The sequence below is a fragment of the Onychomys torridus genome, chromosome 14 (assembly GCF_903995425.1).
Source record: "Onychomys torridus chromosome 14, mOncTor1.1, whole genome shotgun sequence".
NCBI classification, from domain to species: Eukaryota; Metazoa; Chordata; class Mammalia; order Rodentia; family Cricetidae; genus Onychomys; species Onychomys torridus.
This window is the reverse complement of record NC_050456.1, coordinates 42,582,900-42,610,872: the sequence shown is the minus strand read 5'-3', so window position 1 is coordinate 42,610,872 and position 27,973 is coordinate 42,582,900. Positions and strand designations below refer to the sequence as shown.

At 43.6% G+C, this 27,973-nt stretch overlaps 1 protein-coding gene across 1 annotated transcript; it reads right to left on the bottom strand.

Annotated features, from left to right (window-relative positions):
- Positions 1–9,022: 9,022 nt before the first annotated feature.
- Positions 9,023–27,621, bottom strand: Snapc1 (small nuclear RNA activating complex polypeptide 1). The gene is made up of 10 exons (XM_036206627.1): positions 27,353–27,621; positions 23,433–23,592; positions 23,170–23,310; positions 22,028–22,132; positions 21,520–21,678; positions 20,069–20,143; positions 19,351–19,413; positions 16,836–16,986; positions 11,119–11,214; positions 9,023–9,384 (listed from the first exon to the last, which is right to left on the bottom strand). The coding sequence occupies exons 1-10, from the start codon at positions 27,553–27,555 to the stop codon at positions 9,350–9,352; spliced, it is 1,188 nt and encodes a 395-aa protein (XP_036062520.1). The 5' UTR covers positions 27,556–27,621; the 3' UTR covers positions 9,023–9,349.
- Positions 27,622–27,973: the final 352 nt, after the last annotated feature.

The window sequence follows — 27,973 nt, the reverse complement described above, 5'->3', positions numbered from 1 at the left end:
TCCAAGGATGTCTCTTAGCTGCCAAACCTGTACAAGAAAAGCATGTTTCTTGGTTGGTTTGGGTTTTTTGTTTTTGTTTTTTCAAGACAGGCTTTAATCCCAGCACTTGGAAGGCAGAGGCAGGCAGATCTCTGAGTTTGGAGGCCAGCCTGGTCTACAAAGTGAGTTCCAGGACAGGCTCCAAAACTACACAGAGAAACACACACACACGCATGCAAAGAATCAGCATGTTCACAAAGGACAAGAACTGCATTCTAATGATTCTGTTTTCCAAAGGCAATCCCAGGCCAGCTTTCCCCAAGTATGTACCTCTGTCTACTTGGTTCAGTCACCTGGAAAGTTTTGTAAAAATGCAGATTCCTAGACTGCAAACATCTCAAACATACTGGCCTGTGGAAGCCCATTTCCAGGTTCCTTGTGGCTTTACCCAGCAGGTCTGCATAGAGAGGATGATTAGGACCATGGGCCTGAGTGCAGGTGTCTGAGATGGTCTACAGTTGGCTGTGCTGGGGGAGGAGGTCTTTTGTGTCACCCCTTGGCCTCTCTATAAATACCCTGGGGCAGAGACAGTCAGGAAAAGGTTCCAGGCCCTCCCGAGGTTATCCTGTATTTTCTATCTGTTTATCTCCGCACTATAAATCCTTCTATCTGATATTTCCTGCTGCTCACACTCAAGAAAACTTGGGGGATCTGTGGGGTTGGTGGGTAAACACCCCGCAGAATGGCACCATGGACAGGGACTAAGACAAAGGAAAATAATAGTAATATTTAGTTTTATTACAATTTTTTGGCGAAAGTGAGAGTAAGACCCTGCCAGAAGTGGCCGGTCCAGTATTGAAGTGAAAGTAAAGAAATTAATAAGGGCAGAGGGTTTTATCCTCAAGAGAAAAGGAAAACTGGACTGGAAGAATGTCTGATGCTGCAGCGCAGAAATCTCTTCTATCAAGATTTCTATCTTCTATCTTTCTTAATTTCTCTCTGTGAAAAATAAGTATATAGTGTAGTAATATAGTGTAGGAAAAACCTAGAAGTGTAAGAGTGTATAAAAAAAAATTTTCAGAGAGGCAACTAACAGAAAAACTCTTCAATTTTCTAACTTTGGGGGCTATGAAAGCAAACTGGGGGGAAAATCTCTTTTTGAGTTTTATGGGTAGTAAAAAAGCTCTTCTTTGAGCTTATTGGGCAGAAAAAGTTTCCTATGGAAGCTTTTGGCCTGGGGAGAGGTAAAATATTAAGTCTAAGTGGCAAGAGAAAGTGATATTTCTCCCTGAGGCAAAAAAGCAGGTGTAAGAAGCCAAAAAGTTTAAAGTTCAGAAGTTTTGGGAAAAGTTGGTCTTTCTCTCTCTTGGGAACTGTGGGGTTGGTGGGTAAACACCCCGCACTGGCCTGGAAGCCAAGAGTGGAGCCCTATAATCTGCTTATTAAACATGCTGCTTCTGCTTCTAAAAGATCCTGAAGTTGGAGACTTCCTAACCCAGCAACAGCAGCTAGTTACAGGGACCAAAACTGCCTGAAGACTTGGAATTTCTTAGCCAGCAGTCAATGGAGACACTAAATTCTGATTCAGCAACTAGGAAACAAATCCTATGCTAAAAAAAAACAAAAAAACAAAAAAAAACAAAAACAAAAACAAAAAAACAAAACAAAACAAAACAAAAAAAAACTTTCTCAATAAATGGCTCGGATGCCTAAAGAATCCACTTTAAAAACAGAGTCCAGGGCCCGGGGTGGAGGTCCCAATCACCATGCCGAGATCCCCACTTCTGAATACCATTGCCAAGGGAGTTAGATCTTACAAATTTGGGAATAGACTGGTCCATGTATGGACATGGTTGGTTTCTTTTCTTCCGGTGAGGTACCATCAGTTCTCTTTCAAAGTACTTACCTATTTTAGCTGAAATAAGATACTTTTCCTGTGATCGAACCCAGGGCGCCTTGTGCTTGGTAGGCAAGTGCTCTACCACTGAGCTAAATCCCCAACCCTGAGTCTTTTTTTTTTTTTTCTACTTGGCTCAAGAGAGCACTAAATAACTATCGAGGGAAACAGGCATTTCAAAACACTAATTTGCAATATTAAAACCTATTTCAAGCTAGAAGAAAATGTGTGGTCTGTGGATTCATTCCTTATTTCATTCTTCTTAGGTCTGGCTTCTAAATCTCTATCTCGACCGCTGGACCTCATGCCCCACCTCTCCCCTGGCCCAGTTTCTCCCTGTACTTCATTCCAGTTAAAAAGAACCTCAAACGGTGATAAAAACTTGCCCTCCGATCACGGCCTCCTGATTGCCAAATTCAAAGGATAAGATGTAGTTCTCACTTACACTGCTATTGGTGGTGCTGTTCTTTGAAATTGCATTCCTTCAGCTCTGTAATGCTGTTTTCTAAACTTCCAACTTAATGATCAACAGGTACCCTCCAGCCTCTGTAATGCCCCTTAAATTTGGTGCCCCAGCCTGTCCACTCCCTTTGTGCTCCTCCCCTGCTCTCAAAACTAAACCAATTTTTGGCAATACTTAGGCAACATTCTCTGGGGTTTTGACTTGGGTGGTGGTTTGTTGAGAGCCAGTCCAGTCTGGGACTTCCTGGGGCCCTGGCATATGGAAAAGGCACTTAATTTCTTGTCTAAAACCAGGTACATGCTTAGCAAAGCCAATGATGACCTGGGGCCTGGGCCTTGGGGGAGCTAAGGTTTCAGATCCTGGGAACTTGATTTTTCCTCCTTGAAGGGCCGTGATTATCAGTGCCGAGGCTTGGTCTCTGACACCCTATGTTCCCCTTATGTAACACTGAAAAGCTTCCTCCTGACTCTGTCCTAGTCTGCCCCCTGCAAACAGTGTGTAAGATGCTGTGCTTCTTAATAAACTTGCTTGGCCTAAGACATAGCTTATGCCAGGTGGTGGTGACACATGCCTTTAATCCTAGCATTTGGGAGGCAGAGGCAGGTGAATCTCAGTGAGTTTGAGGCCAGCCTGGTCTACAGAGTGAGTTCTAGGACAGCCAGGGCTGTTACACAGAAAAACTCTGTCTTGAAAAACAAAAACAAGGGGCTGAAGAGATGGCTCAGTGGTTAAGAGCACTGGCTGTTCTTCCAAAGGTCCTGAGTTCAATTCCCAGCAACTACATGGTGGCTCACAACCGTCTGTAATGAGATCTGGTGTCCTCTTCTGGCATGCAGGTAGAACACTGTATACATAATAAATAAATCTTTAAAAAAACAAAAAGCAGCTTATGTAAGACCTCCTGACCCCAGCTTCCCGACAGTCTTTTTCTTTTCCTCTCATCTGCTGGTCCTCCCTTTCAGGAACCTGTCCCTGAAGAATGACCAGATCAGTGGTTAGAAGTGTAGGTGTTGCAGCCAGACTTGGCCTCCCCACTCTCCAGCATGATCCCAGGCAAGTCACATAACACCGGGTGGTGCCTTTCCTTCCTCTTCGGATAAATTACTACCTACCATGACTTCTGGAACTAGCAGTGTGACAGAGCAGATGAGAAAAGACTTGTTTTATTTATGTGTACCAGTGTTTGCCTGAATGTTACACCACATGCATGCAGTACCCAAGGGGGCCAGAAGAGGGCATTGGATCCCCAGGACTGCGGTTTGGTTACTAGACATGGAGCCTGAATCTTCCATAAGAGCAGAAAGTGCTCTTAACTGCTGAGCCAGCTTTCCAGCCCAAGATCTAATAACCGCCCCCCCACCTCCCCAGGAGCTGAGGACTAAACTAGGCAAGTACTCTACCACTGAGCTAAATCCCCAACCTTTGATCTGATACTTTTAAAGGCCTCTCTTTGTATGAAATCCTCAAATAATTAATAAAAATATTTTAAAGGAAAAGAAGGTTGAAAATAGTAAAAGGCCTTCTTACACCTCTGGGATAAATAGCTGCAGAAGTAACTATGCATGGTGTCCTGTGCTCGATAGGAAGTGGGAGAATTTCCAAAGGAAAAAAGAAAACACTGAGCTGAAACCAGAACAGGCAATACACAAGTGGGGCAGAGACCAAAGAAGCGTTCGTTCACCTGTGATCATCACTGCTGCAAGTGAGATCCAGTCAGGAGACAGACACAGGGAGACTTTGAAAGTGCCAAAATAATAGTATTTCTGCTCTACAGTAAACACAGATATCAACCCTTTCTAAAGGAAAGCATTAATAAGGCTCCAGTACTCAGGTCAAGAAAATCTGAGCTCCCCTAGAAATCACCAGTGAGACCAACGGCCAGAGATGAAGACTACACACCAATGTGGCTGACTTGCTGAATTTCAGACATTGCAATGATTAGAAACATGAGGTAAAATAACCTCACTTGAATCTTTTAATATAGAAAAATGAATCAAAGAATACTATCAAAAACATCTCAGCATTGACAATAAAGCTCTCAAAAAATGAAAAGAAATAAAAACAAAAATTAAAATATAAATAAAAATTAAACTAAAAACTAAGTGCATAGAAGTATGACCCTGCCTGGCCCTGGCCCCTCCTTCTGGTACCACAAGTTCTGGGCTTAACAAGCTGTTACTAGATACCCACATCTGCCTTGTTTCATTTCCTGTGGTTGCCCAGACTGTAGAAATGGGCTGGACTCCTCTGTCATTTTATTAAATGTTGATATAGGGGTGGGGGTGGAGATAATATACCAAAGAATAAAAGAAATGAAATCCTGACGATACAGCCCTGAGGAGTCATTCTCCTCTCTGAAGCAATTAAATCCTAATTACACAGACCCAGAAACATTACAGAGAGATTTGTTCTAGCTCCTTAAGACTGCAATTGTGAGCGTAAATCATATTTGCAAATCTAAGAAAATCTGTCCAAAGCATAATAGAGTTATTCACCGAGAGCGTGATAATTTAATGGTTTGTTATATACCAGAGACAAATTAAATCTTTTGATGTTTGCTCGGTTCACATCAAGTTGCAAACAGGATGGTTTTCTAGAAATATAGGCTTTGAAAACAGACAGGGTATTTCAGTTTTGAATACAATACAAAGTTTCTTCTCAGCACTGCTGGTGGAAGGGAAACAGTGGAAGTTTCCAAAGAGAATACTTCCTGTTAACTGTCTAATTGCGGATACTCACCAAGGGCAGCAATATACCAATTATGCTGCAAGAGACTAAGATATATCAACCATCCAAAACCTTTAACAAAGAATGAGCAATTTCTGAAGCTTTAGCCAAACTCACGTCACTTAAAAGTATATTTACCATAAAAAAATTCATGTCTAATACATCACTTTCTGCTGCTCTGATAAACACCATGACCAAAAGCAACTTGGGAGGAGAGGATCTGTTTATTTCACCTTACAGCTACTCCTCTCTCTGGCTATTGGTACAGCTAGAAGTCAAGACTGAAAAGAGCCGCTAGGGACAGCGCTCCAATCCTGAGTGCAAATTCCCACCTCTGGGGCACCGCACAAAGCAATTTAGTGATTCTAGAGCTAGTCAGTGGCTGGAAGGCACCAAATGCTAAGCAGAGTTCTCAGCAGCCTCCCACTCATGGGGCTCCTGAGTTCAAAGTTCAAGTCCTGTAAGGGTAGATTCATGTGACAAATACTTTATGTGATCCAGGAAAAGTGCTGTACTTCAAAAACAAACTTTGAAAGTGCCAGCCAACAGGCCGGGCGGTGGTGGTGCACACCTTTAATCCCAGCACTCGGGAGGCAGAGGCAGGCGGATCTCTGTGAGTTTGAGGCCAGCCTGATCTACCAAGTGAGTTCCAGGAAAGGTGCAAAGCTACAAAAACAAAAACAAAAAAACAAAAAAAAAGTGCCAACAGGGTGGGGTGTGGTGGCGCTCGCCTTTAATCCCAGCACTGGAAAATAGCCGTAGGTGGAGCTCTGTTTCAAGTTAGCCTCTTTTTCATAGCAAGTTTCAGGACAGCAAGAGCTACATAGAGGGACCCTGTCTCAATCCCCTCCTCTACCCTGTCCCCAATATATAAAAAGTGGTTAGAGAAGGTGACAGATGCGATATTGCAATGAAAACAGAAACCCATAAGGGAATCAAGGAGAAATTTCAGAACTACAAATTGGGGCCTCTACATTAAAAGTTATTGGAGAAAATCAAAAGCAGATCGAATACAAGAGAAGGAAAGATCATGAACTTGAAGACAAATCAAAAGGCACTCTGGAGCACAGGACAGTATTATTGGAGAAGACAAAATATGAGCCGTGAGACGGTCAGTCCTAAGTAACAACAGACATAACTGAAGTCTCAGAAAGAGAAGCCAGTGAGGCCAGGGCAGTATGCATCACGGGTTAGAAAAATCAACCACACCAGACTTCATCAAATTGCTGAATAACAGTAACAACAGACTAGACCACAGGCAGGGAGGGGAACTGGTAGAACTCCTGGTAAAGCATGTGCTTAGCACATGCAAGGCTGTGGGTTCGGTTCCCAGCACCAAAATATAACACAGCCAAATAAAAGAATTATAGTACACAATGGAACTGGAAGAACGGATTCTAATTTCCCATCAAATGATAGGATGGAAAATCTTATAGCGCTGACTGTGAGGGGAAAAAAAAAAAAAGCCGTCTAGTTAGATTTCTAAATACCATTCAGAAATGAGGATGAAAGATATTTTTCAGACAAAGAAAATATGATAGAACTGGTCTGCAACAGTGCTGAGCTTAAAAAAGAAAATCAGTGTGTTCTTCAGCTTGAAGAACCACCCAGATATAAGCACGGGTTTCACAGAGAGGAGCTATGGGTACAGTTTACATGTGAATAAACACAGAACTGCTTGTCGAAAGTGGGAACAGCTAGGCTGGGTGGCAGTCTCTAATCCCACCTATTGGGGAAGCTGAGACAGGAAGCTCCGAGACCTGTCTGGGCTACACAGTAGATTCCAAGTCCAGCATGGGAAACTTAGCGAGTAGAACAAAGGACTGGGCATAGCCCAGTGGAGGAACCCTTGCCAGCCTAGGACTGAGTTACAGTATATATTAGATGGCATATGTTAAATGTGATGCCAGAGCGAACCCACACTGCCTAGAGCGGATGTTCTTCACCACTGTGCAGTGTGGCTGTCTGTGAAGGGAATGTCTGTGTCCCTTCTTGATTACATCACGACTGCAGGGGGAAATCTTGAGACCCTAAATGCCTGCCCATTCACCTTTTCTGAGGAAAGCTGCCACAGATGGGTCCTTTCTGTGGTCTGTTGTGCCCGATAGTACATGGGTCAAAACTGATGGTACCAGGGATCTCATTTGATGTAAAGGAGGCCTGCAGTTCTTTTCCAAGTCCTTGAGGAAGCTGTGTCTTTGATGGGGTCCCTTACTTACTTAGCCGTATCCTTTCAGTAAGCTCTAGCATTTAAGAGGGTGGGAGGATGCTTTTGTTTCTTCCAACTGAAAAGAGCCTGCTCAAACGTTAACAATTCAGACCTGTAATACACAACGCAGTAGAATGAATAATTCAGGCATTTAAAAATATCACATAAAAGAGATTATACAACTTCAAGTCTGGGCTTTGACATTTACGTTAACACAGAGAATAAGAAAAATGTGCAATGAAAATTACTACATAGTCGTTCAAAAGATAAATGAAAATGTGAAGAGTTTCACACCCACAGAGTTCTTTCCAAGCCATTTAAAAAAGTAAGCCTTCTTCAAGCTGTAATTTAATTCAAGAATCAGGGGTAGGGAAGGCATTAGTAACTATGGTTATTTTCCTAAGCTAACCTAGGAGAAATAAAAGTAATTTTCAGTGCATAAAGATCATTTTAAAGGTATTTTCTCAAGAGATGGGTAGGTAGATAGTAGGTAGACAGACAGACTGACAAGAGGTATCAATCTTTTCACTATACCCAAGGAAGGCAGAGAAGAGAGTACACATTATACTTAATTAAAATCAGCACAAGGAAATCAGCTGTCAAAACCACAAGCTTAGTCTGATCAACTCAGTGATCTGGAAAAACACAAGCTTTAAGTTTTTAGGACAAGTATTGCCTTGAGTATTGTATTACTACTCGTCATTCCTTTAGTCTGTGAAATGATACCATGTACTCTATAAGCGCTTTAAGGAAAATAGATTACAACTCAGCTGCAGGGTTCCAGCTGTGCAGTGCCTATAAGCATCCCTAGTCCCTGCTCTGGAGTGTCCCACCGACAATCAGACAGAGCTGAAGTTAGTCCTAGGAGCTAACAGGATAACAAACTAAGTTGTACCTGAGTCAACATTAATATTTTGATCTTAAAATATTATATATGCAAGATATATACTTTCAGTCATATCAGAATTGGAAGTTTCCTCTTCAACCCAGACTTGGCACCTTAATCATTGACTGTAAGTCAGGTTGAACTAGCTGCATGTCATGGAAGTGATCTACTTCTTTCTGGGAGCGTTCAAACACAGCTCAAGCCATTTCCAGGAATAAGAAATGAAAAGAGCAGCACATGCATGACGCTATAGAAATTTTTTCTGTGATTTACAAAGGTTCTGTGTCCAAGACACATTCTAAGATTTCTATGACTGCTTCTAAAGGCTTATTGAAAGGCAGTACATGCGCTTTAAACAACTAACTAACTAATCTTATGTGTAGACAAGGACACACACGTACATATGTGTTCGTGTACAGGAGACCAATGGGAACTTGAAAGCAAACACTGACGACGGTAATAAGTGAGGCATGGTGGTGCACTCTACGACCCCATCAGTGGGGAGGCTGAGGTGGAGTGTGGAAGGTTCAAGGGCAGCCTAGTATATACAGCAAGACCCTGTCTAGTAAATGGATAAATAGGAATACATCACAAAAGGAGTGTTAACTTCCTAAGTTATTAGGCAAGTCACTAACCATGTAAATTTCATACATTAAAAGATAAGGCAAGTGGGACAAAAATTTTATTGCACTTAACCACAACATATAGAATATTAAACAAAAACCACAGCCCAATCCATTGCTAGATGACAGGTACAAGTCACTTATATATAAACAGTATTTTAAGACAATGTTTTAAAAACAGAATAGCAGGGGTTGGGGATTTAGCTCAGCAGCAGAGCACTTGCCTAGCAAGTGTAAGGCCCTGGGTTCGGTCTTCAGCACTGGTTTAAAAAAAAATAGAATAATAAACATTACAGTGGTGCATAATCCACCAATGCAAGGTTCTTTTTATTACATTCTAAATGCAAACTTTATCCCCATTCACACAGACTTTTAACAGAAATGTTACATTAAACTTCCGAGTAAACCTCTATTCCAACTCTTGACCTACATCGGGCTCTCCCATTTCACAGAAATGACCCCGTTCTCAGAAGTTAGTCCTTGCTGGCCAGCCTCCTGCTCAGAACAAAATAAAACCTGTTCTTCTGTCAGAAAGCTCAAATTTAAAACTCCACCGGGCTCCTGGTCAGCGCTTTCTTCTCCTCTTGGGTGCAGTGAACTCTATGGATACAAGGTTAGGAAGTCCATCAATTCTTTAAACAAACTGACATTTAAATGACAGACTTAAGTAACAATATATAGGTCACCTGGGTAAGTGTTTAACTAGTCTAACCCACCAATGTCCTCACAACCAAGATCTAAGAGGGAAGCCTTGAGGAGATAAATAACAAAGCACACACACACAAATGTATAATATATATTAAATTATTTACAGTACTCATATATTATGATATATAATTAATAAATTTTAATATATATTTAAATGACACAATGAAGCCCATGACCTTATTGCTAACTTAAAAAAAAAAAATCTTAGCTCTGACACACATGTAACTTTCTTCAAATGAAATTATAGTTTAGAAACTCCTATCTCACTAGGTGTGCACACCTTTAATCTCTGCACTGGGGAAGCAGAGCCAGGTAGATCTCTGTGAGTTCAAGGCCAGCCTGGTCTACAGAGCGAGTTCCAGGACAGGCACCAAAACTACACAGAGAAACCCTGTTTCAAAAAAAAAAAAGAAACTTATCTCCAATGGATAGAAGGATTTTCAATCTCACTGTAAGATGCCAGTAAGACAGGAGAGCTCCGTCACTCTAAATCCTACTTCTTAATTATTAAGTTGCCTGAAATTTCCCCAGAGGTGCGCCTGCGCTGTAATTAGCATGAACTCAGGGCTAGATAACTGAGAATTATCTAGGCAGTGCAAAGAGAAAGTGCAGACTTTGATTCCATCACAATGAAACCTGAAAACATAAACAACACGTATGTGCTCTGGCTCTTTCTGGCTCTCACAGCTAATGCGTAACTATCATGAAGATAACCATCATTAAATACAAGACACAGAAACAAGAACATTAGAAAGCTGTGATAAAAAAGAAATATTCCCTATTGTACCAGGAATCTTAAAGAGTCTTATTAATAAAAACAAACCTGGAACCAGGTATTGGGGTGAATGCTAGAAGACCAGAGAAGCAGAACAAGCCACAGCTACCTCACCTCGCCAATTCCTCAGCTGATCCTGTTTCCTCAGACTGGATGCCTCTCAGCTGAAGTGTGCTGCTCAAAAACCTAAAAGCTTAACCACTCTAATTCCTGGTCCTCACACCTTATATATCTTTCTGCTTTCTGCCATCACTTCCTGGGACTAAAGGCTCACTTCCTGGGATTAAAGGCATGAGTCACCATGCCTGGCTGTTTCCAGTGTGGCTTTGAACTCACAGACATCTGAATGGATCTCTGTCTCCCAGGTGATAGGATTAAAGGCGTGTGTGCCACCATTTTCTGGCCTCAATATCTAGTGGCTGTTCTGTTCTCTGACCCCAGATAAGTTTATTAGGGTGCACAATATTTTGGGGAACACAATATCACCACATCCCATCCATGAAAAATAAAAAGGGGATACCATGGAAGGCGGAAGGGCTAGGGTTAGGAAGAAAAAGAAAACAGATTCCTAAAGAGAAGCAGCCAAGACCAAGAACACAGCAGGGCAGAGGTCTGGCTGGGAGCAGCTCCTGAGACAGTGGCAACAACAGATCCCTAGCAGGCATCCACAAGCATGTACTGCACCAATGCTCGCCATAGAGTGACATGGTTACCAGGGTAACACTGACGTGCTCCAGTGAGCCAAAGTAAGGGTCAGAAGAACAGAGTTGGCTGTCATGGGGAGGGCTCTAACCCGGCTGCTCGCTCTGCAAGCCTAAGACCCTGTACTAACTGATGAGAAGCACCTCTACCTGTTTCGCTGAAGTCAGTCTCCTCCTCCTCTTCTGCAATTATGGGCATACTCAGGCGTACAGACTTCTCTTCCTTCCGTTCACTCTGCACATTACCTAGAAATGTTTAGAGATAGTGAGAAATGATTGTATATAAAAACAGAATACTAATCTTAGATGTTTCAACACTGAAATTATAACATAATTACACATTCTAGAATAAAAATCCTTTAAATGTTTATCTTCTAATTAGCTTACCAAGTACCAGGTTTCCTTATGCCTTTTTTTCTCATCCTTAGCCTTGACTGACCCCTCTCTCCATCTCCCTCAACACTTCACTTAAGTATTAAAATACACCAGGTGGTGGTGTCAGCAGCGGTGGTGGTGGCGGTGGCGGCGCACGCCTTTAATCCCAGCACTCTGGAGACAGAGTAGGCAGATCTCGGTGAGTTCGAGGCCAGCCTGGGCTATAGAGTGAGTTCCAGGAAAGGCTCCAAAGCTACACAGAGAAACCCTGTCTTGAAAAACAAAACAACAACAAAAAAAAGTATTAAAATATTTGTGTCACTGGGCACAGTGGCACACATCTATAACCTCAGCACTTGGGAGGATGTTCACTTTGAGGCCAGCCTGGGCTACAGTGAAATCCAGCCTCAAATAAAGAGATGATAGATAGGTAGGTGGATGGATGGATGGATAAAGGGTGGGTGGATGGACGGAGGGAGAGACAGACAGACAGACAAATAAATGGATGAAGGGTGGGTGGACGGACGGACGGACAGACAGACAGACAGATAAATGGAAAAACCTTTAATCCAGGTACTCAAGAAGCTGAAGCAGGAGGATTATAAGTCCGAGGACTGTCTAGACCACATAGCAAGTTCCAGGCCAGCTTGAGCTACATGCTGAAACCCTGCATCTACAGAACAAATACGCCTTGTGCTTTGTATATAGCACATGATTTTTCTATTAGGCGAAATGGAGAGAATGAGAAGAAACTTAGAGATACCTCATTTGATCTTTATCACACGAAACAAGGTCTACAGGCGCTGATCACGTGTTACTTCAACCTCAGAGTAATTTAAAGTTGAACAGCTTCAGTCTTATTTTTGAATGCAGATACCTTTTCTTTTTCTTTATTTTACTTTAAGATTTATTTTAATTTTTTATGTATATAGCATTCTGCCTGCATGTTCACCTGCAGGCCAGTAGAGGTCACCAGACCTCATTACAGATGGTTGTGAGCCACCATGTGGTTGCTGGAAATTGAACTCAAGACCTCTGGAAGATCAGCCAGTGCTCTTAGCTGCTGAGCCATCTCTCCAGCCTGACACATTTTCTTTTGTTACATACTTTTGTTACATACATGCTCACATACTTCTTTAGTCATATCAGCCAGTGAATTTCCATTTTCAAAAACACTGGAGTTGGGCTGGGATGTGGCTCAGTCAGTAGACTTAACTTAGCATGGGATATAGATATGTTCAATACCCAGCACCATAACCCAGGCATGGTGGCCCACATCTACAGCCCCAGCGCTAGGGAGGCGGAGGCAGGAGGACCAGAAGTTCAAGGACAGACAGACAGACATCACAGGAATTGAACCGGGCCAGGCAGACTGAGCAAGCGTTCCCCCATATGAAATCCTCATTATGCCACCCATACCTCCTCAGCATTTACCCACCAGTATCCTCCACATGCTGAGACCGGGCGTGCTTATCTCACCCCCAATCAGCCTCTATATCCATCTGCATAACTGTCAAGATGCCCTCTAGTCCCTACAACCGAGGCCATTATTAACCACTCCTAAGCCGGAGCTACCGCAGCAGCCCACTTTGGTCTGTTAACTCAAACCTACAGCGTTATTTCAAGGAAACGTGTCATGTCACTCACTTCCACCTACCAAGTTAAGCCTAGGCTACCAACTCCACTTTTGAGGGCAGGCCGTGATCTAACACTCAACATAGTTTCCCAGAATTACTGGAAGTTAACACTGTTCACATGTGAACCAAAACAGACCGACCTCTGTACACCGCAGACACTGTCCTTTTCAAGCCATCTCCTCTGTTTTTCTTAGTCTATGGAGTTGCTCTAGATTTTTAAAGATTTCTTTGTTTTTATTTTATGTGCATGGGTGTTTTGCCTGCATGTAGGTCTGTGTACTGTTTGTGTGCCCAATGCCCACAAAGACCAGAGAGGCTATCGGACCCCCTCGATCTGGAGTTACAGCCAGTTGCGCTACCATGTGGATGCTGGGAACTGAATCTGGGTCCCACAGAACAGCCAGTGAACCTAACCACTGAGCCGACTCTCCAGCCCCACTAGTGTTTAAAATAAGTACAAAGCACTTCTTAAACACATGCATCATGCTTACACAGTGACAGTAAAATCTTTTTGTGACTGAATGTGACATTGAGGCACATGTGTGTCAGTGTGCATGTGGAGGTCAGAAGACTTTTGAAAACTGGTTCTCTCCTACTACCATGAGGGTCCAGAAGACTGGCCTCAGGCTGTCAGGCTCTCAGCAAGCACCTTTACCTGCTGAGCCATCGAGATGGCCTTGGTTTTATTGTGAAGGTAATTTGGTGGAGAAAGGGTGGTCTTAAACGCTGCCGATACAGTTTTACATCCAGTCAAAAAACACCCTCCACTTGTACATATAACAAAATGATTCAAATGTGTCACAGACATGAAAGTGATGCTTAAAGTTCCAAAATGTGTAGGAGAAAACACTGAAAAACTGCTCCCAGATAAGGCTCTATGAGTAACACAAAAAGCATGAATCATAAAGCAAAAATGATAAAGTGCACTTCTTCAAAATTAAAATTCTTAAGCCAATGTGGTAGTGTGTGCATATAGTACCAGCACCTGGGAGGCAGAGGCAGAAGGCTTAGGGTTTAAGGCCATCTGTGTGAGCTTGGCTGCATGAGTCCCTAACTTCACAAAAACAAAACAAAACATGACAAACAAAATTTAAAAAGAAAAAATTTCCCTTGAGACTGAGTCTCACTATGTAGCCCAGTATGGCCTAGAACGCATAGAGATCCACCTGCCTCTGACTCTGTAGCATGCACTACCATGTCCACGGAAATTCTTATCTTTGTAAGACACTGTTATGAGAGAGAGAGAGATATCAAGCTACAACCTGGAAAAATACATGCAAACAGAATCCTGATTACTGATAAAGACCTCCTATCTAGAATGCGGAACTCTCTCAACAGTGACTACCCACTCAGTTGGATCAGGAGTTGGAATTACTGGCTGCTCTTCCAGAGTCCAATTCCAGGAGCTACATGAAGGATGATGTTAAAAGTCTATGTCTGCTACAAATCCATTAGGTCCCATTTCCATCTAATAGTAATTCACTGTTTCCACCATAAGCAGATACTAGATTTGTAGATATCCTTATCTATGAGAGGTTTCTCCTTTAACCAGTTAATATGAATTACACTTTCTTACATTACTGGGATAGGGTCTAATAGCTCATATTGCTTTCTTCATATTGCTGGATTTGATCTGCTTTATCTAGCAAGGAATGTTGCTAGTGAAGGGAACCGGTCTTTAGCTTTCATTTCTTGCAGTAACAACAAGCTAGAAAGTATTCTCTCTTCTGTTTTCTGAAAGAATTTGTACAGGAACATTACTCTTTGTAAAACATCAGGAAGCTGGGTGCCGTGGCACATGACTAACCCCAGCACACAGAGCAGTGAGGTAAGATGACTGAGGCTTCAAGGCCTCGCTGAGCTGCATGGCAGGAGCCTGTCTTGAGAGCTGAGGACTAGAGATGTGAGGAGTGAGCACAAGGCCAATCAGTTCCCAGGAGTGAACAAAACAAGTTCACAGATCTCCAGCAGAGCACCTGCAAGCTTAGTCCTTTAATGAACAAAAAGTTATTCAGATTTCCTGTCTTGTGTCTTATGAGAAATTTATAATCTGTCGCTTTTTAATTTACTAGACTAATAAAACTATCACAGATTCTCTTTATGAACCTTTGAGCACTAACTTCTGTAGCAGGGTGCCTTACTTTACTAAAACTTTTGCTCTTAATTTTTTGTTCAGCTAATTCTAAAATACTTTAAAAAAATTTTTTTTATTTAACTTTATTTTATGTGCATTGGTGTGAGAGTGTCAGATTCTCTAAAACAGGAGTTACAGACAGTTGTGAGCTGCCATGCTGGGAATTGAATCCGGGTCCTCTGGAAGAGCAGCCAGTGCTCTTAACCTCTGAGCCGTCTCTCCAGTCCTCTAGAATACTTTTTACATTTAACACTGGCCACTCGCACGGTACCTTCTCTGATAATGTACAACTTCCTGTTCCCAATCACACCACCTAGCTCTGCAAGAGCTATGTCAGATAAAACGTTCTTCTAATGTATCCTTGCTAATATTAGGCTCTCTGTCTGTCTTTAAAAATAAAAGGACTATCTATTTCTTTTCTCCAGGATAGGGTTCATATGGCTCTGTCTGTGGTGACCCAAGACATTACCTACTTAGAGGTGCACTTCTACTGGAGTGTGTTCATTTGCTCCCACACTGTCTGGGGCTCTTTCACATTAGACTGTAGGCTGCACGACTGAGCTGTGAAAGAATTTGCATAGCCTATAGCCTATGTACCCTGGCTATCTGAACCGTTACAGAAAGTGGGTGACCCCTAGTCTAGAGAATGCTTTAAATCAAAGAGAGATATTAGATGTTACCAAATATCTTCTCTGATAATTATAGTTTATATATCTTCTCCCCTTTAACCTAATAAAATCAATTACATCAATAGATTCCAATTAACTGCATCATGATTTCATCCTAGAACAACTGGATTCGGGGGGCTTTTGGTCTGGGGACGTGTTTTTGTATTTCAGGATATTTTTACAATGCTCGAGTCTGTCCTGACAGTCGTCTTCACTGGGCCTGCCAGCCTCTGAGGAGCAAGCTTGCTTTTAAAGCACTTCTTGGCTGCCCTTAACAGCCATGGGCTTCTCCCTCCGAATTCTTACTGCACGCTAAGCAACTATCACAGCACAGAACCACATCTGACAGACACTGAAGCTATTGAACTTGGACTCTCCCCCACGGCCTCAGTACAGGAAAAGCAAAACATGTTCACAGGCTATAAATTACTTTCACAAACCCCTGCCTGAGGTAGCCAGGAGTGTGTCTGATAAAATTAAGTATTTGTTAATGTTTCTATTGTGTTTTCTGCCATTAACACATTCCAACCTTAGCTGTGCTGAGTATATAGCATTTATTCAATTTTTGAAAAATCAGATCATTAAAACACATGGTCATTTAGGCATCAAAAAAGGGTCATTTTGCAGAGACTCTTTTTACAAAGGAAAAACAGGGATAGCTTAATGAATTTAACAGAAGGAGATAAAGTTTGTGGACTGCATTACTTATTGGCTTTTCTAGATGTAATTTAATTTACACACATCATTACTAATGGAGTTACACTGAATAATAAGTTTGATATCATCTCTTTCAGGAACAAGAGTCCAAGAAGCTATGAAATGGGTTCATTTTTAACGTTAAATTCCACAGTGTTCCCACACAAGTCTTTTTTTTTCTGAGACAGGATCTTACTACGTAGCTCAAGCTGGCCTTAAACTGGCAATCCTCCTGCCTCAGTCTCCTGGATGCTGGTATTGCAGATGTCTCCCCACCACACCCAGCTCTAACCCATCCTAGAAGCAAGGACCTACCCGGCCTTGCCAGGCCTTAGCAAGGCTGTTAAAGAGAAGTACCTCTGCTTCTGGAAGCCCTCTTCCTTCCTGCTGGTTCTGCTGTCTCTCTGGTTCTTTTCTTCTTAGCTGCTTTGCCTGGCCCTTGTACAGACCCAGAATCAGAGTCAGAGGAGTCAAGCTTGGCTTGGCGATGCCTCCTGGACTTGGACGCCTTAGTAAGAGCAATGCAGTTACTCACGATGAATAACAAAATGAACCCCAGGACAGACCACAAAGGTGAGGAAAGCAGAAACGCGTGTCATCACACCCTTCACTGTTACTGGGCTTATACCACACAGTTTGTGTGTAGCCAGAGACTTTCACCTTTGTAACCAATCCCTGCCGCTGCGTCATGGTCCGCTCACACTGGGTTAGGATGCAGCTGCTGGCCTCTAGAGCGGCTAGCCAATGAAGCTGAGAAGAGTCGGGTCTGACCCAGAGTAAGGTACCTCCCACTGTGTGCCTAGCTCCGCGGATGTGGCCGACTGGTCGGGACAGGTTTCCCAAACCCACCACACTGTGACTTGTGCACTGTGTTTTAGAATGGTAACTACCAGCAAGGAAGCACCAGCTTCGAACCCAAAGCCAGGAGCATGGACGGCACTGGAAAGAAAAGCAGGAGAAGCGAGGAGGGGAGTTCCGGTCCTAAGACCAGCACGCCAAGCGTTTCGCCGTTGTTTTGAGGCAGGGTCCCTCTACATAGCCCTGGCTATATAAACTCTGTAAGCCAGGCTGGCCTTGAACTCAGAGATGCGCCTTATTAGTGAGTCTTCAAAAGCTATTATATAAGACACCAGGTGCACCTCAAGAGGGAAAAAACTACAGCTGTGCATGATGCACTTGGAACAACTTGTGGGGTATGATGCAACTGATTTTCGAATTTATCTAAGGTCTTAAGACATACATGAGACATCATCTGACAAGTTCTCTCCATACATAAAGAGAATTCGGGTTAGACAGAACTGAATGTGATCCATTTGTCTTCCTTGGTGTGTTTTCAATGTCTTATACTCAGTTTACTGTGATGGTATGTAGTAATCGTGTAACACCTAACCAATGGGAGTCATCCTAAATATTGATTTTATTTTCTATTCCTACAGTTAGAAAATGAGTTTGCTTTCCCATGAAATAGACACATGCACACACACACACGTGTGCACACACTCACACACGCGTAAGCACACACTCACACACACACACACTCCATGAAAAGCACAGAATTAAGAATGAACCTATCAGTACTTACTTCCTCCTATGACTTGAGTAAAATCATGAAATGAAGACACAGAAAACCACAAAGCAGGCGCACGGTGGAAACACCACGGTTACAGCTGAGGAAAGTGAGTGGCAGCTGACTTAACCCAATGAACCCAAGGAGGGTTAGAAGGCAAACGGCCACATAAGAACTCTACAAAACCGCTCACCCCACTAGGACCGCGCCTACACCACAGGGAGACGTGAAAACCCACGTGGGGAATCGTGTTCTGCTCCCAACCCCAAAGCTGAGCAACGGGCCACCTCCCTAGGACAGCGGGAGCCTGTCCTCCGGGAAGCCAAACCAGAGAGAGATTGGGGATTTTAATGAGTAATTAATTAATAAATAAACAAGTAGACGGAAGCGCAGAAACAAAGACAGCCGTGGAGGGCGGCAGAAGGCGGCCCGAGCGTGGACTGCAAGCCTCCTGACTGACCCACCGAAGCTCCGGAAACGCCGGCAGCTGGGCTGGCCTCCCACCCTCTTCTCACGGGAATGGGATGGAAGCTCCCTCTTTAGTCAAAATGAATAGACCCAAGAAAAAGAAATGAAGGCTTCAACAAAACCTGCATTATCTGTTAGTCACTCCATATAAAGAGACATCTGAGGAGCCTCTGATCTTCTGGAACAAAGCCAAGAGAATGAAAAACAGAGACCAAAATAAACAGAGAAGCGGATTCAAAGGAAATGGAAAGAAACATCAAAAACTGTGATTAAATTAATATCCTAAATGACAGACATTCTCAGTAAAGAGAAAAAAAATGTCAGCACAAAAACTAAAAAAACAAACAAACAACAGAAATCAATGGCCAAGAAGTTAACATTTAAGAAACACCCCAATAGAATGAGTGAAAACAGCAAAGAAAAAACAAGACAGGTAAAGAAAAAAAAAAATGATACAATAAAACATAGTAACTGAAAACAAAATTCTTCAGGCACAAAGGTCCCAGACTGAACCAATGGCCACCCAAAGGCCAACCATCAATAAAAACCCACGTAGCGGTCCTGAACTTCAGGGACAAAGAACACACACCTATTCCTCCTGGACCGAGCCCAGCAGGTGAAGAGCATGGAGAACATGGCTTCTATGTTCTAGGCAAAGAGCTGAAGGAAGAGCCAGGGGAGAAGCCCCACAGTGCCTTCCAGGTCGGGCGCGTGGGGCCTAAGAGGGGGCTGCTGGGTGACGGACTCTTCAACTGTGTGAGCATTCCGTGGATCAACACTAATCGGCCATTTAGGAGAGAGCAGACCATATGCTGGCTTACTAAACACGGAGCTTACCTGAGCAACAGCTGAAAAGGCTTTGGCTTTTATTTTTGCTAGAGACTCGGCTCTTTCACATCTCTGCAAGGAAAACAAAGCTCAAACATCAACGTTAGGGAAATTATGAAAATCCGAGGATCTACAGTCAGACTTAAGATCTGAGACAAAGGTCAAATACAAGAAACCAACGTGTTTAGACATGCATGATACAAAAATCACACATGACACCCTCTGCCTGCCGGCACAGCAAGCGGCATAATGCCATCCTCATAGCTGTGGGCCATCTCCGTCAAGATTCATGAAGGAAGTAGGGACAAAGCCTTGGGGATTAGCAGAGCTCTTGACTGCCATTCCCTCATCTGCCTGTGCCTATAGATGGCTCCACAAGACAGATGAAACACTGAACATGAGGAGCTGCGGAGAGCATCCAGGCATCACAGGGTTGAAATGCTGACGAGCAGGAAGCTATCATGCAAACCTTACCCGGCCCCTGAGAATTAAAAAGAGCACCTTCCATCACCCCGCCCCATCTGCTCAAAACTGCTACCACCTCACTCCTGCCCTGCACTCAGAATGCCCTGCTCAGTTCAGGTGAAGAACTGACTGGCTACCACAGAACACGGAGCGGAATTTTCCCATGTTTACGTGATGTTTACGTGACGTAAGGGTCCTAACACTTATGAAGCAGAATGAGTCATGCATGAAAGAGAAGGTGGTGCCCTCTAAGTTTGCTGACCTCTGGCTCCTGTGAAGTGTCTTCGCTTTCCTCTTCGCCGCCGGTGTCTTTAAGTTTGGGTTTTAAGGACGGATTCTGAAAGAACCAAAATGTTATGTGTGGATGTTAATGTGCACACATTTATAATTCCATTCATTTCAGACAACTATAGTGGATAACAGTTTTACAGTTACTTTCAATCACTGAAACATCAGAGGGTGGGTCCCTATTACTGCACCATGGGCCACCATCTGTGTTACTGCTGGGACCATGGCCAAAAGCAGCTTGGGGAGGAAAGGGTTTATTTCACCTTCCAGCTCACAGTCCATCATGAGAGGAGGTCAGAGCAGGACTCAGGAGGCAGCTGGAGGGAGAACTGAAGCAGGCGCCATGGGGGAACTCTGCTTACTGGCTTGTTCCCCAGAGGGCTGGGCCCTCCCACATCCATCAGTTATCCAGAAAACGTCCCAGAGACTCGCCTACAGGCCAATCTAATGGAAGCATTTAATAATCGACGCTCTCTCTCTCTTTTTCAAATGGCTCTAGCCTTTGTCAAGCTTAAAGAAAACTAACCAACACAGTGTCTAACATTAAGATCGTGAAGTTCCACACCAGAGTGATGGCTTAGTGGGAAGAGGCATTTGCTGTCAAGTCCGATGAACTGAGTTCAATCCCTAGAACCTACGTGCTAGAAGGAGAAAACCAGCTCCCACGTGCTGTCCTCTGACTTCCACAAGCACTCACTGTCCATGCACATGCGCGCACGCACATGCACACACACACGCACACGCACGCACACACGCATGCACACACACACACACACACACACACACACACACACACACACACACACAAAAAGTAAATGTAAATATATTTTTAAAGGACCACAAAGTTTCAAAATAGTTCTAGCCTGGTCTACACAGTGAGTTCCAGGACTAAATAGAATCTCTTCCCTCAAAAAAAAAAAAAAAAAAAAAAGTATGCGTGTATTCGTGTGTGTATGTGTAAAGACAAATAAAAAAAGAAAGAAAGCTAACTGAAAATCAGTGGCTAAGCCACACCAGAGACAATGCTGAAGACAGAGAGAAGAGCCTCCACTGGAGTGCAGTATCCCCCTGCCACGCAGCCAGTAGAGCCAATGGAACCAGACTCTATGGTTTATAAGAGCATGTAGTTTTCCAAAATTTTACAACAATGTTGGAATTAATATTGCACCAAACAAAATTAATCTGTATGCTGGGCTTAGTCTAAAAACAGTTCAACAAGATTTACTCTCCCCCACCCCCATTTGTAACTCTGAATAATGTCACATCACATGCTTACTAAGTGACAGAGCCCTGACTGGAAGGGTAAAGCGCTCTAAACCTTCACTCCGGCAATGCAGCCACTATGCCAGAGTGCCCCTCCAAGGTACTGCCCACATTTAATCACTGTACACAATACAGGGTCGGGCAGCAACAGCAAGGAATTACCTTCCGGTCTGTGTGCCACTGCTGATGCTCCAAAACTATGTTCTTAATGTTGTCAAAAAAGTCGTCCTTTACCAGGCTGAAAGCTTTGTCTGGCATGGACTTATCAGCTGAAATAGCATGCTTCATATTTTGATAATGATCGTGAACATTCAGCATTTCCTGAAAGTGAAAAGAGGAGCCCTTTATTTCCTGTATGTCTATTGGGTTGAGATAGACATACGTTTTGTTTTATCTTAAGAGACAGGGTGTCTTGCTATGTAGCCCAGGCTAGCGTTGTAATTGTAGGCCGGTACCACCACACTTGTTCCTTTATTTCCATCTTTGATGACAATATTAAAGGCAAACTAATTCAAAATATAATGCCTTTCCAAAGTGATATGAGTTGACAGGATCTGTGCTAACATCACTACAGAAACTATCAATGTCCAGTTAATGAAGTTATTACCTCAGCACACAATTATCAATAAACCCACTTTCCCCAGCTTCAACAGCGTGAGAACCAACTCACCTCTAACACATCAGAAGTGATAAGCTTCATCACACGGTCATTTGGGTCCTTAAACTTCTGGGTCACTTCAGTCTGCTGAATTTTCTTCTTCATTCTGCAGGAAAGCTGAACACAAAGAACGCCTTTTAAAATGGACATCTGGGGGAGGAGGGGCTGTGGAGATGGCTCCATGGGCAAAGGCACTTGCTGAGCAAGCCTGGTCACCTGAGTAGATAGATCCCAGGACTCCCCCTCAAGGCTGAAGGACAGAACCAACACCACAGAGCTGTCCTGTTACCTACAGACACACACAGTGGCATGTGTGCCACGGAACACACACCACCTACTACACCACGTTCACACATGCACAACGATAAAGCTTTTCAAAACTGAACATCTTTTAAAGGATACTTTTCAGGGATTGAATATAAGGTAGGAGTAAATTCTCATGAGTAGAAGAGCAGCCCTCCAAAGTACACTGATCAGCTATCCATTTCCAGAGCCTGTGAGGTAGAAATACTTAGAAATAACTATCAGACGCCACACTGAATGCTACAGCCTGCCCAGGAGAATGTCTGCTCTGCCAAGCTAGTGTCTCAATTGTTAAAAACTGGAAAAACAGTGGATTATTTTAGAAATTTCCAGTTTAAATTCCTGGGTCACACTCTCTTGACACTCCAGTGTAGAAAGGCACATTTGACACGTTTCTACACAAATGGAAAAAGACAAGAGAGGCAGCTCAGTGGCTGACAATGTCCTACCATGCATGCGGCTTGGGACTGAACCTCAGTTCTGGAGAGAGAACACAGACACCAGATCTCGTCCCACTCCCAACAATTCATGCATGGTATCTACAAACACCCTGACTTAAGAGCAGACGCTCTATTCTGTCTGGAGGGAAAACAAAACAACCAGAAAATATGTTTCACATTTTAAGAAGGGCTACCGATTTGATCGCCACTAAAAGACTTCACAGGGGTTGGGGATTTAGCTCAGCGGTAGAGCGCCAAGGCCCTGGGTTCGGTCCTCAGCTCTAGTATTAAAAAAAAAAAAAAAAAAAGACTTCACAGTTCCAGGAGAACGAAGCATGCCATGGACAACAAAATGTAACTGCTTGTTCTGAAAATACACTGGGTTTTTTGCCTTGTTTTTAAGCAACATACCAGCTTGGGCATTGCTGTGAAGTGGAAGGCTCTGTCTAGCCGGAGCTTCCTGAAAACGAAGGCCGCATCAAAATGCTGTGCATTTACCAGCTCCTGCTGAAATCGTACCACTTCATCCCAGTCCTTCAGGGCCACTCGGATCTACAGCCAGGAAGAGAAAAACAAGCCACCGTGTGAAGCGGACTCCATCCTTGTTCAAGAACAGAAACGCCAATGCTCACCTTTTCAGGTTTCTGCTGGGGACACTAATTCACCAACCTTACCTTTTGTTTTGGCTGGCACAGCTGCGTGTTATACAACCCGTACAGTAGATACAATGCACCAACTCTGATCTGGAAGGTGTATGGAGGCAAAAAATAGCGCCAGGCCAGAGCTAAGGCCTCTTTTGTAAACATGTTCTTTTTTAAGTTCCTCATTTTGCCACTGTAAAACAAAAAAAGAAATATGCCCACTGTTACATAAGCATGAACAAAAGTTAACTGCTGGGAACTGGAGAGAGAACCCACACCTGACGCTCTTGTGAGTCAAGTCTGCTGGCAAATTCCACACCTAGATTCGTCCTCCAAGTTCCTCTCTCTCTCATCCCCTCCTGCCTAGCTATTGGCCTCTCAGTTTTTTATTACACAATCACAGTAACACTTCTTCACACAATGTACAAATATTCCAAAACAGAAGGCTTAAGTGTCAAGAGAAACAACCCAACATAACCCATCCTCCCATCCTCCAGAACACAAAAGCCAGTGTGATGTTCCTCTTAAAAAAGAATAAAACAAGCAGGGCTGTGGTGTTGCTCACCTTTAATCCCAGCACTTGGGAGGCAGAGCCAACAAGATCCCTGTGAGTTAGAGGCCAGCCTGATCTACAGAGCGAGGATCCAGAACAGGCACCAAAACTACACAGAGAATCCCTGTCTCAAAAAGACAAAAATTAAAAAAAAAAAAAAAAGAAGAAAAGAAAAAAACACTGAACATATCATAGAACATATTATGTTAATATTCTATGATAGACCTAAGTTAGCAGATTAAAAACGTTCTCCGTTTTTTAAAAGCTAGCACAGTCCTGAAATCCCAGCAACTGAAAATGGAAGCAGAAGGATCAAAAGGTTTGAGGTCATTCTTGACTACATACTGAGGTCAAGGCCAGTCTGGGCTACCAGAGACCCAGTGTCAAGCAAAACAAGATGTTGGGAGTGGTGACCTCGACTGTAATTCCAGCACTCAGAAAACAAGAGGTCGGACGGCCATCAATGCAAGGCCATAGCCAGATCCTATTTTGAAAAAACAAAATCATCTTTAAATATCAACTCAGCTAAAATGCCTTAAAACACATGCAAGCAACTGGCACTCACATAACTATAAATATATTGCATTTGTCATTTAATAACAGCAAATTAAAATGATAAAGACCTACCCCTTTGCTGCTGTAATCTATTACATCTCACTACAAATGGGTGAAGAGACCACTTTGGTTCTCAAACAATAAATATAAGTACAGTAAAAGGACATGAAATATGTGCCATAGTATTGAGACCAAAATAACTCCTAAAGAAAATCCAGCTAGGTGTCGTGGCACATTCCTTTAATGCCAGCACTCAGGAGGCAGAGGCAGGTGGATCTCTGTTTGAGGCTAGCCTGGTCTACATATAGAGTTCCAGGACAGTCAGGGAATCAGAGAAAGATGCGATTTCAGAGAGAGAGAGAGAGAGAGAGAGAGAGAGAGATCAAGTCCACCACTCCTCTAGTAACCTAGGAAAAAAAAAAAACTCCCTTAGTATGTCACCCCCTCCCCATATGGATTTTAGAAACAGAAAAGACAAGCAAATAGAAAACAAGGTGGGCAAGGTGGTGCATACTTATTTTTTGTTGTTTTTTTTTTTTTTTTTCAGGTATGGTTTTTTGTTGCCCTGGCTGTCCTGGAACTTGCTTTGTAGAACAAGCTGGCCTTGGACTCAGAGATCTGCCTGCTTCTGCCTTCCAAATTAATCTCTCTGGGATTAAAAGTGTGTGCCACCACTGCAAGGCTTAAATAACTGAGGTCCATGAGCACCCTCATTCATGTGGCCTGTTGTCATTTTTCTTTAAAGATTTGATGTTTTGCCTGCATGAATGTCAGTGTGAGGGTATTGGATCCCCTGAAACTGGAGTTATAGACAGCTGTAAGCTGCCATGTGGGTGCTAGGAATTGAACTTGGGTCCTCTAGGAAGAGCAGCCTATGCTCTAACTGCTGAGCCATCTCTCCAGCCCAGTGGTGTACACCTTTTAATCCCATTAGAGGCCAGCCTCATCTACACAGTACATTCCAGGCCAGACAGGACTACACAGTAAGACCTTGTCTATAATAATAATAATAATAATAATGATAATAATAATAACAATTTAATTTAATTTAATTTAAAAAGGAACAGGAAGACACAGATTTAGATATTTTTTTTAAGCTGAGGTCTCACTTTACAGCCCAGGCTAACCTCAAACTTGCAATCCTCCTGATCACTCTAATTACAAACCTATGTCACCACACTTGGTGAAATTAACTTCCTTAAAGCTTAAAGCTTCAATTTTCTAGCCAGATGGTGGTGGTGCACATCTTTAATCCAAGCACTTGGGATGCAGAGGCAGGCAGATCTCTTCAGGGCCACCCTGGTCTACAGAGCAAGTTCCAGGACAGCTAAGGTCATACAGAGAAACCCTGTCTGGAGAAACTTTAAATAGATAGATAGATAGATAGATAGATAGACAGACAGACAGACAGACAGACAGATAAATGCTTCAATTTTCTAACCTCTAAAATATAGACATTATTGCTGCTTTTCAGAGTTCTGTTATAAGCATATTAAACAGTGAATGCATTACAATTAGCTATGTAAAAGATTAGTTGTAAATAAATAGTTTTTGTTGTTTGGTATTTTTGAGGCAATATCTCCTGTAGCCTGGCTGGTAGTTAAGGACGGCCTTGAACTCCTGAGTCTCCTGCCTCTACCTCCCCCAATTCTGGGCTTAGAGGTATGCAGCACCATGACCAGCTAGTATGTTCATCCTTCATCCCTGTAATTCACACACTATGTAATAATTAGTTTACATCAATAGAGTTGATTTTTATTTTTTCTCTTTTACTCAGCAAAAGTCTAATAAAGTTCCATTCAATCATTTAGCCTTTTCAATCATCTATATGCTATGCTAAGTAATACAAACACCACATTCAAACCTGGGCCTGGTGGTGAATGCCTGTAACCCCAGACTTTGGAAGGAAGAGGCAGGCAGATCTCAAGGCCAGTGTGGTCTTGTTGGCAAATTTCAGGCTAGCCAGGGCTACACAATGAGGTCATGTCTCAAAAACAAAAACAAGAAGAAATACCACACGTATCTAGTCACCGTTCCACAGAGTTCAGTCTAAAGGGGAAATTAAAAAGTAGCGATAACGCTGAACATCAATTTCGAACATGGAACACACCAAATACATCGGTTCATTTAATCCTCACACTACTATGAAGTGTTATATCTGCCTCTATTTCACAGACAAAAAAGCTTGGCCTAGATCTCGGTGGGGGAGGGCTGGGGAGCTGAATTCAAATTCTAATGCCCGAGACCCATCATCTGTGCACTTCATCATTATCCAATACTGCGTCTTCAACTATGCAATATGAGGCGAGATAAATAATCACGTGGTGCTGGGGGGCAGAGAGAACACGAACCTCTCACTTAGCCCAGAAGGGCAAAAGACTTCCCTAAAGAGCTGTCATCTGGGTTTAAATATGACTGAAGAAGTGGACAAACCAAAAGAGGGAGGAAACTCCCAGGCTAGGAAGTGCCCGTGGAGGACCAAAGTTGCGCTGGGACAAGAAAGTGAATGCAGGGTGTGAACACTGGAAATGACTCTGGGGACAGAAGCAGAGGCTGAATTTGGGCTTTATCCACCTAAAGGCGCTAAACAGAGCCTCAAATCTGCACTCCCAACTTCGGTTGTTGCATGCTAAATGAACTCATTCGTGGAGGACCCTGTGTGTCCTCGGTGTGGTTGTCTTGTTTCTAACGGTAGATTCATTCGGGGCGAACAAGACTGGAAGAGGTCGAAAGGCAGAGGTCTGGGTGCGGATGGAGGCGGTGGGGATGCAGAGGGGCGAGCCAGGGAGATCGCCCAGGCGGAGGACTCAGGCTGCGTTCCCTCCCGGCAGCGAGGCACACCCACCAGAAGATGGTCGCGAACTTCATGCTGCGCCAGAGCTCCGCGAAGTCCTCGAAGCGCACGCTGTCCATCTCTTGGAAGCGGCTGAGCAGCGTCTCGCAGTCGGTCTGCAGGCCCGGCGGGGTCCCCACGCCTGCAAGAGTTCCCGCGCCCACGGGACGGGTGCCGGCGCCCTCAGGGGTCCCCGCGCCCTCAGGGGTGCCCATGCTCCCTCCGGGCTGGCGACCCGCCGCTGTAAAGAACCAGGTCCCGAGGCTCCGCCCCAGCTGCGTCACGCACGCGCGCTCCGTGACGTATAACCCGCGACCTCAGCCCCGCCTCCATCCGGGCCTTCCCTATCACCCGCGGCGCTTATCGCGCGTGCGTGTACGCGGCGCTCTTTGTTGACATCTTCCTCGACGTGTTTGCGGAGATCAGCCCTACTTGATTTTAACGGGGAAGCCGGGCGGTGGTGGTGCACGCCTTTCGTTTCAGCACTCCGGAGACAGAGGCAGGAGGATTTCTGTGATTTACAGGCCTGCCTGGTGTCTGCAGCGAGTGCCAGGACTACATAAAAAGTCCCTGTCTCGTTGGGGATTTAGCTCAGTGGTAGAGAGAGCACTTGCCTAGCAAGCTCAAGGCCCT

Coding starts and splice junctions, on each gene's coding strand:
- Snapc1 (XM_036206627.1), bottom strand. CDS start 27,555: ATGGGCACCCCTGAGGGCGCGGGGACCCCTGAGGGCGCCGGCACCCGT. Junction 19,414..20,068: donor ACACTTCACAGGAGCCAGAG/GTCAGCAAACTT, acceptor TTTTCCTTGCAG/AGATGTGAAAGAGCCGAGTC. Junction 16,987..19,350: donor CCTTTTCAGCTGTTGCTCAG/GTAAGCTCCGTG, acceptor GCTCTTACTAAG/GCGTCCAAGTCCAGGAGGCA.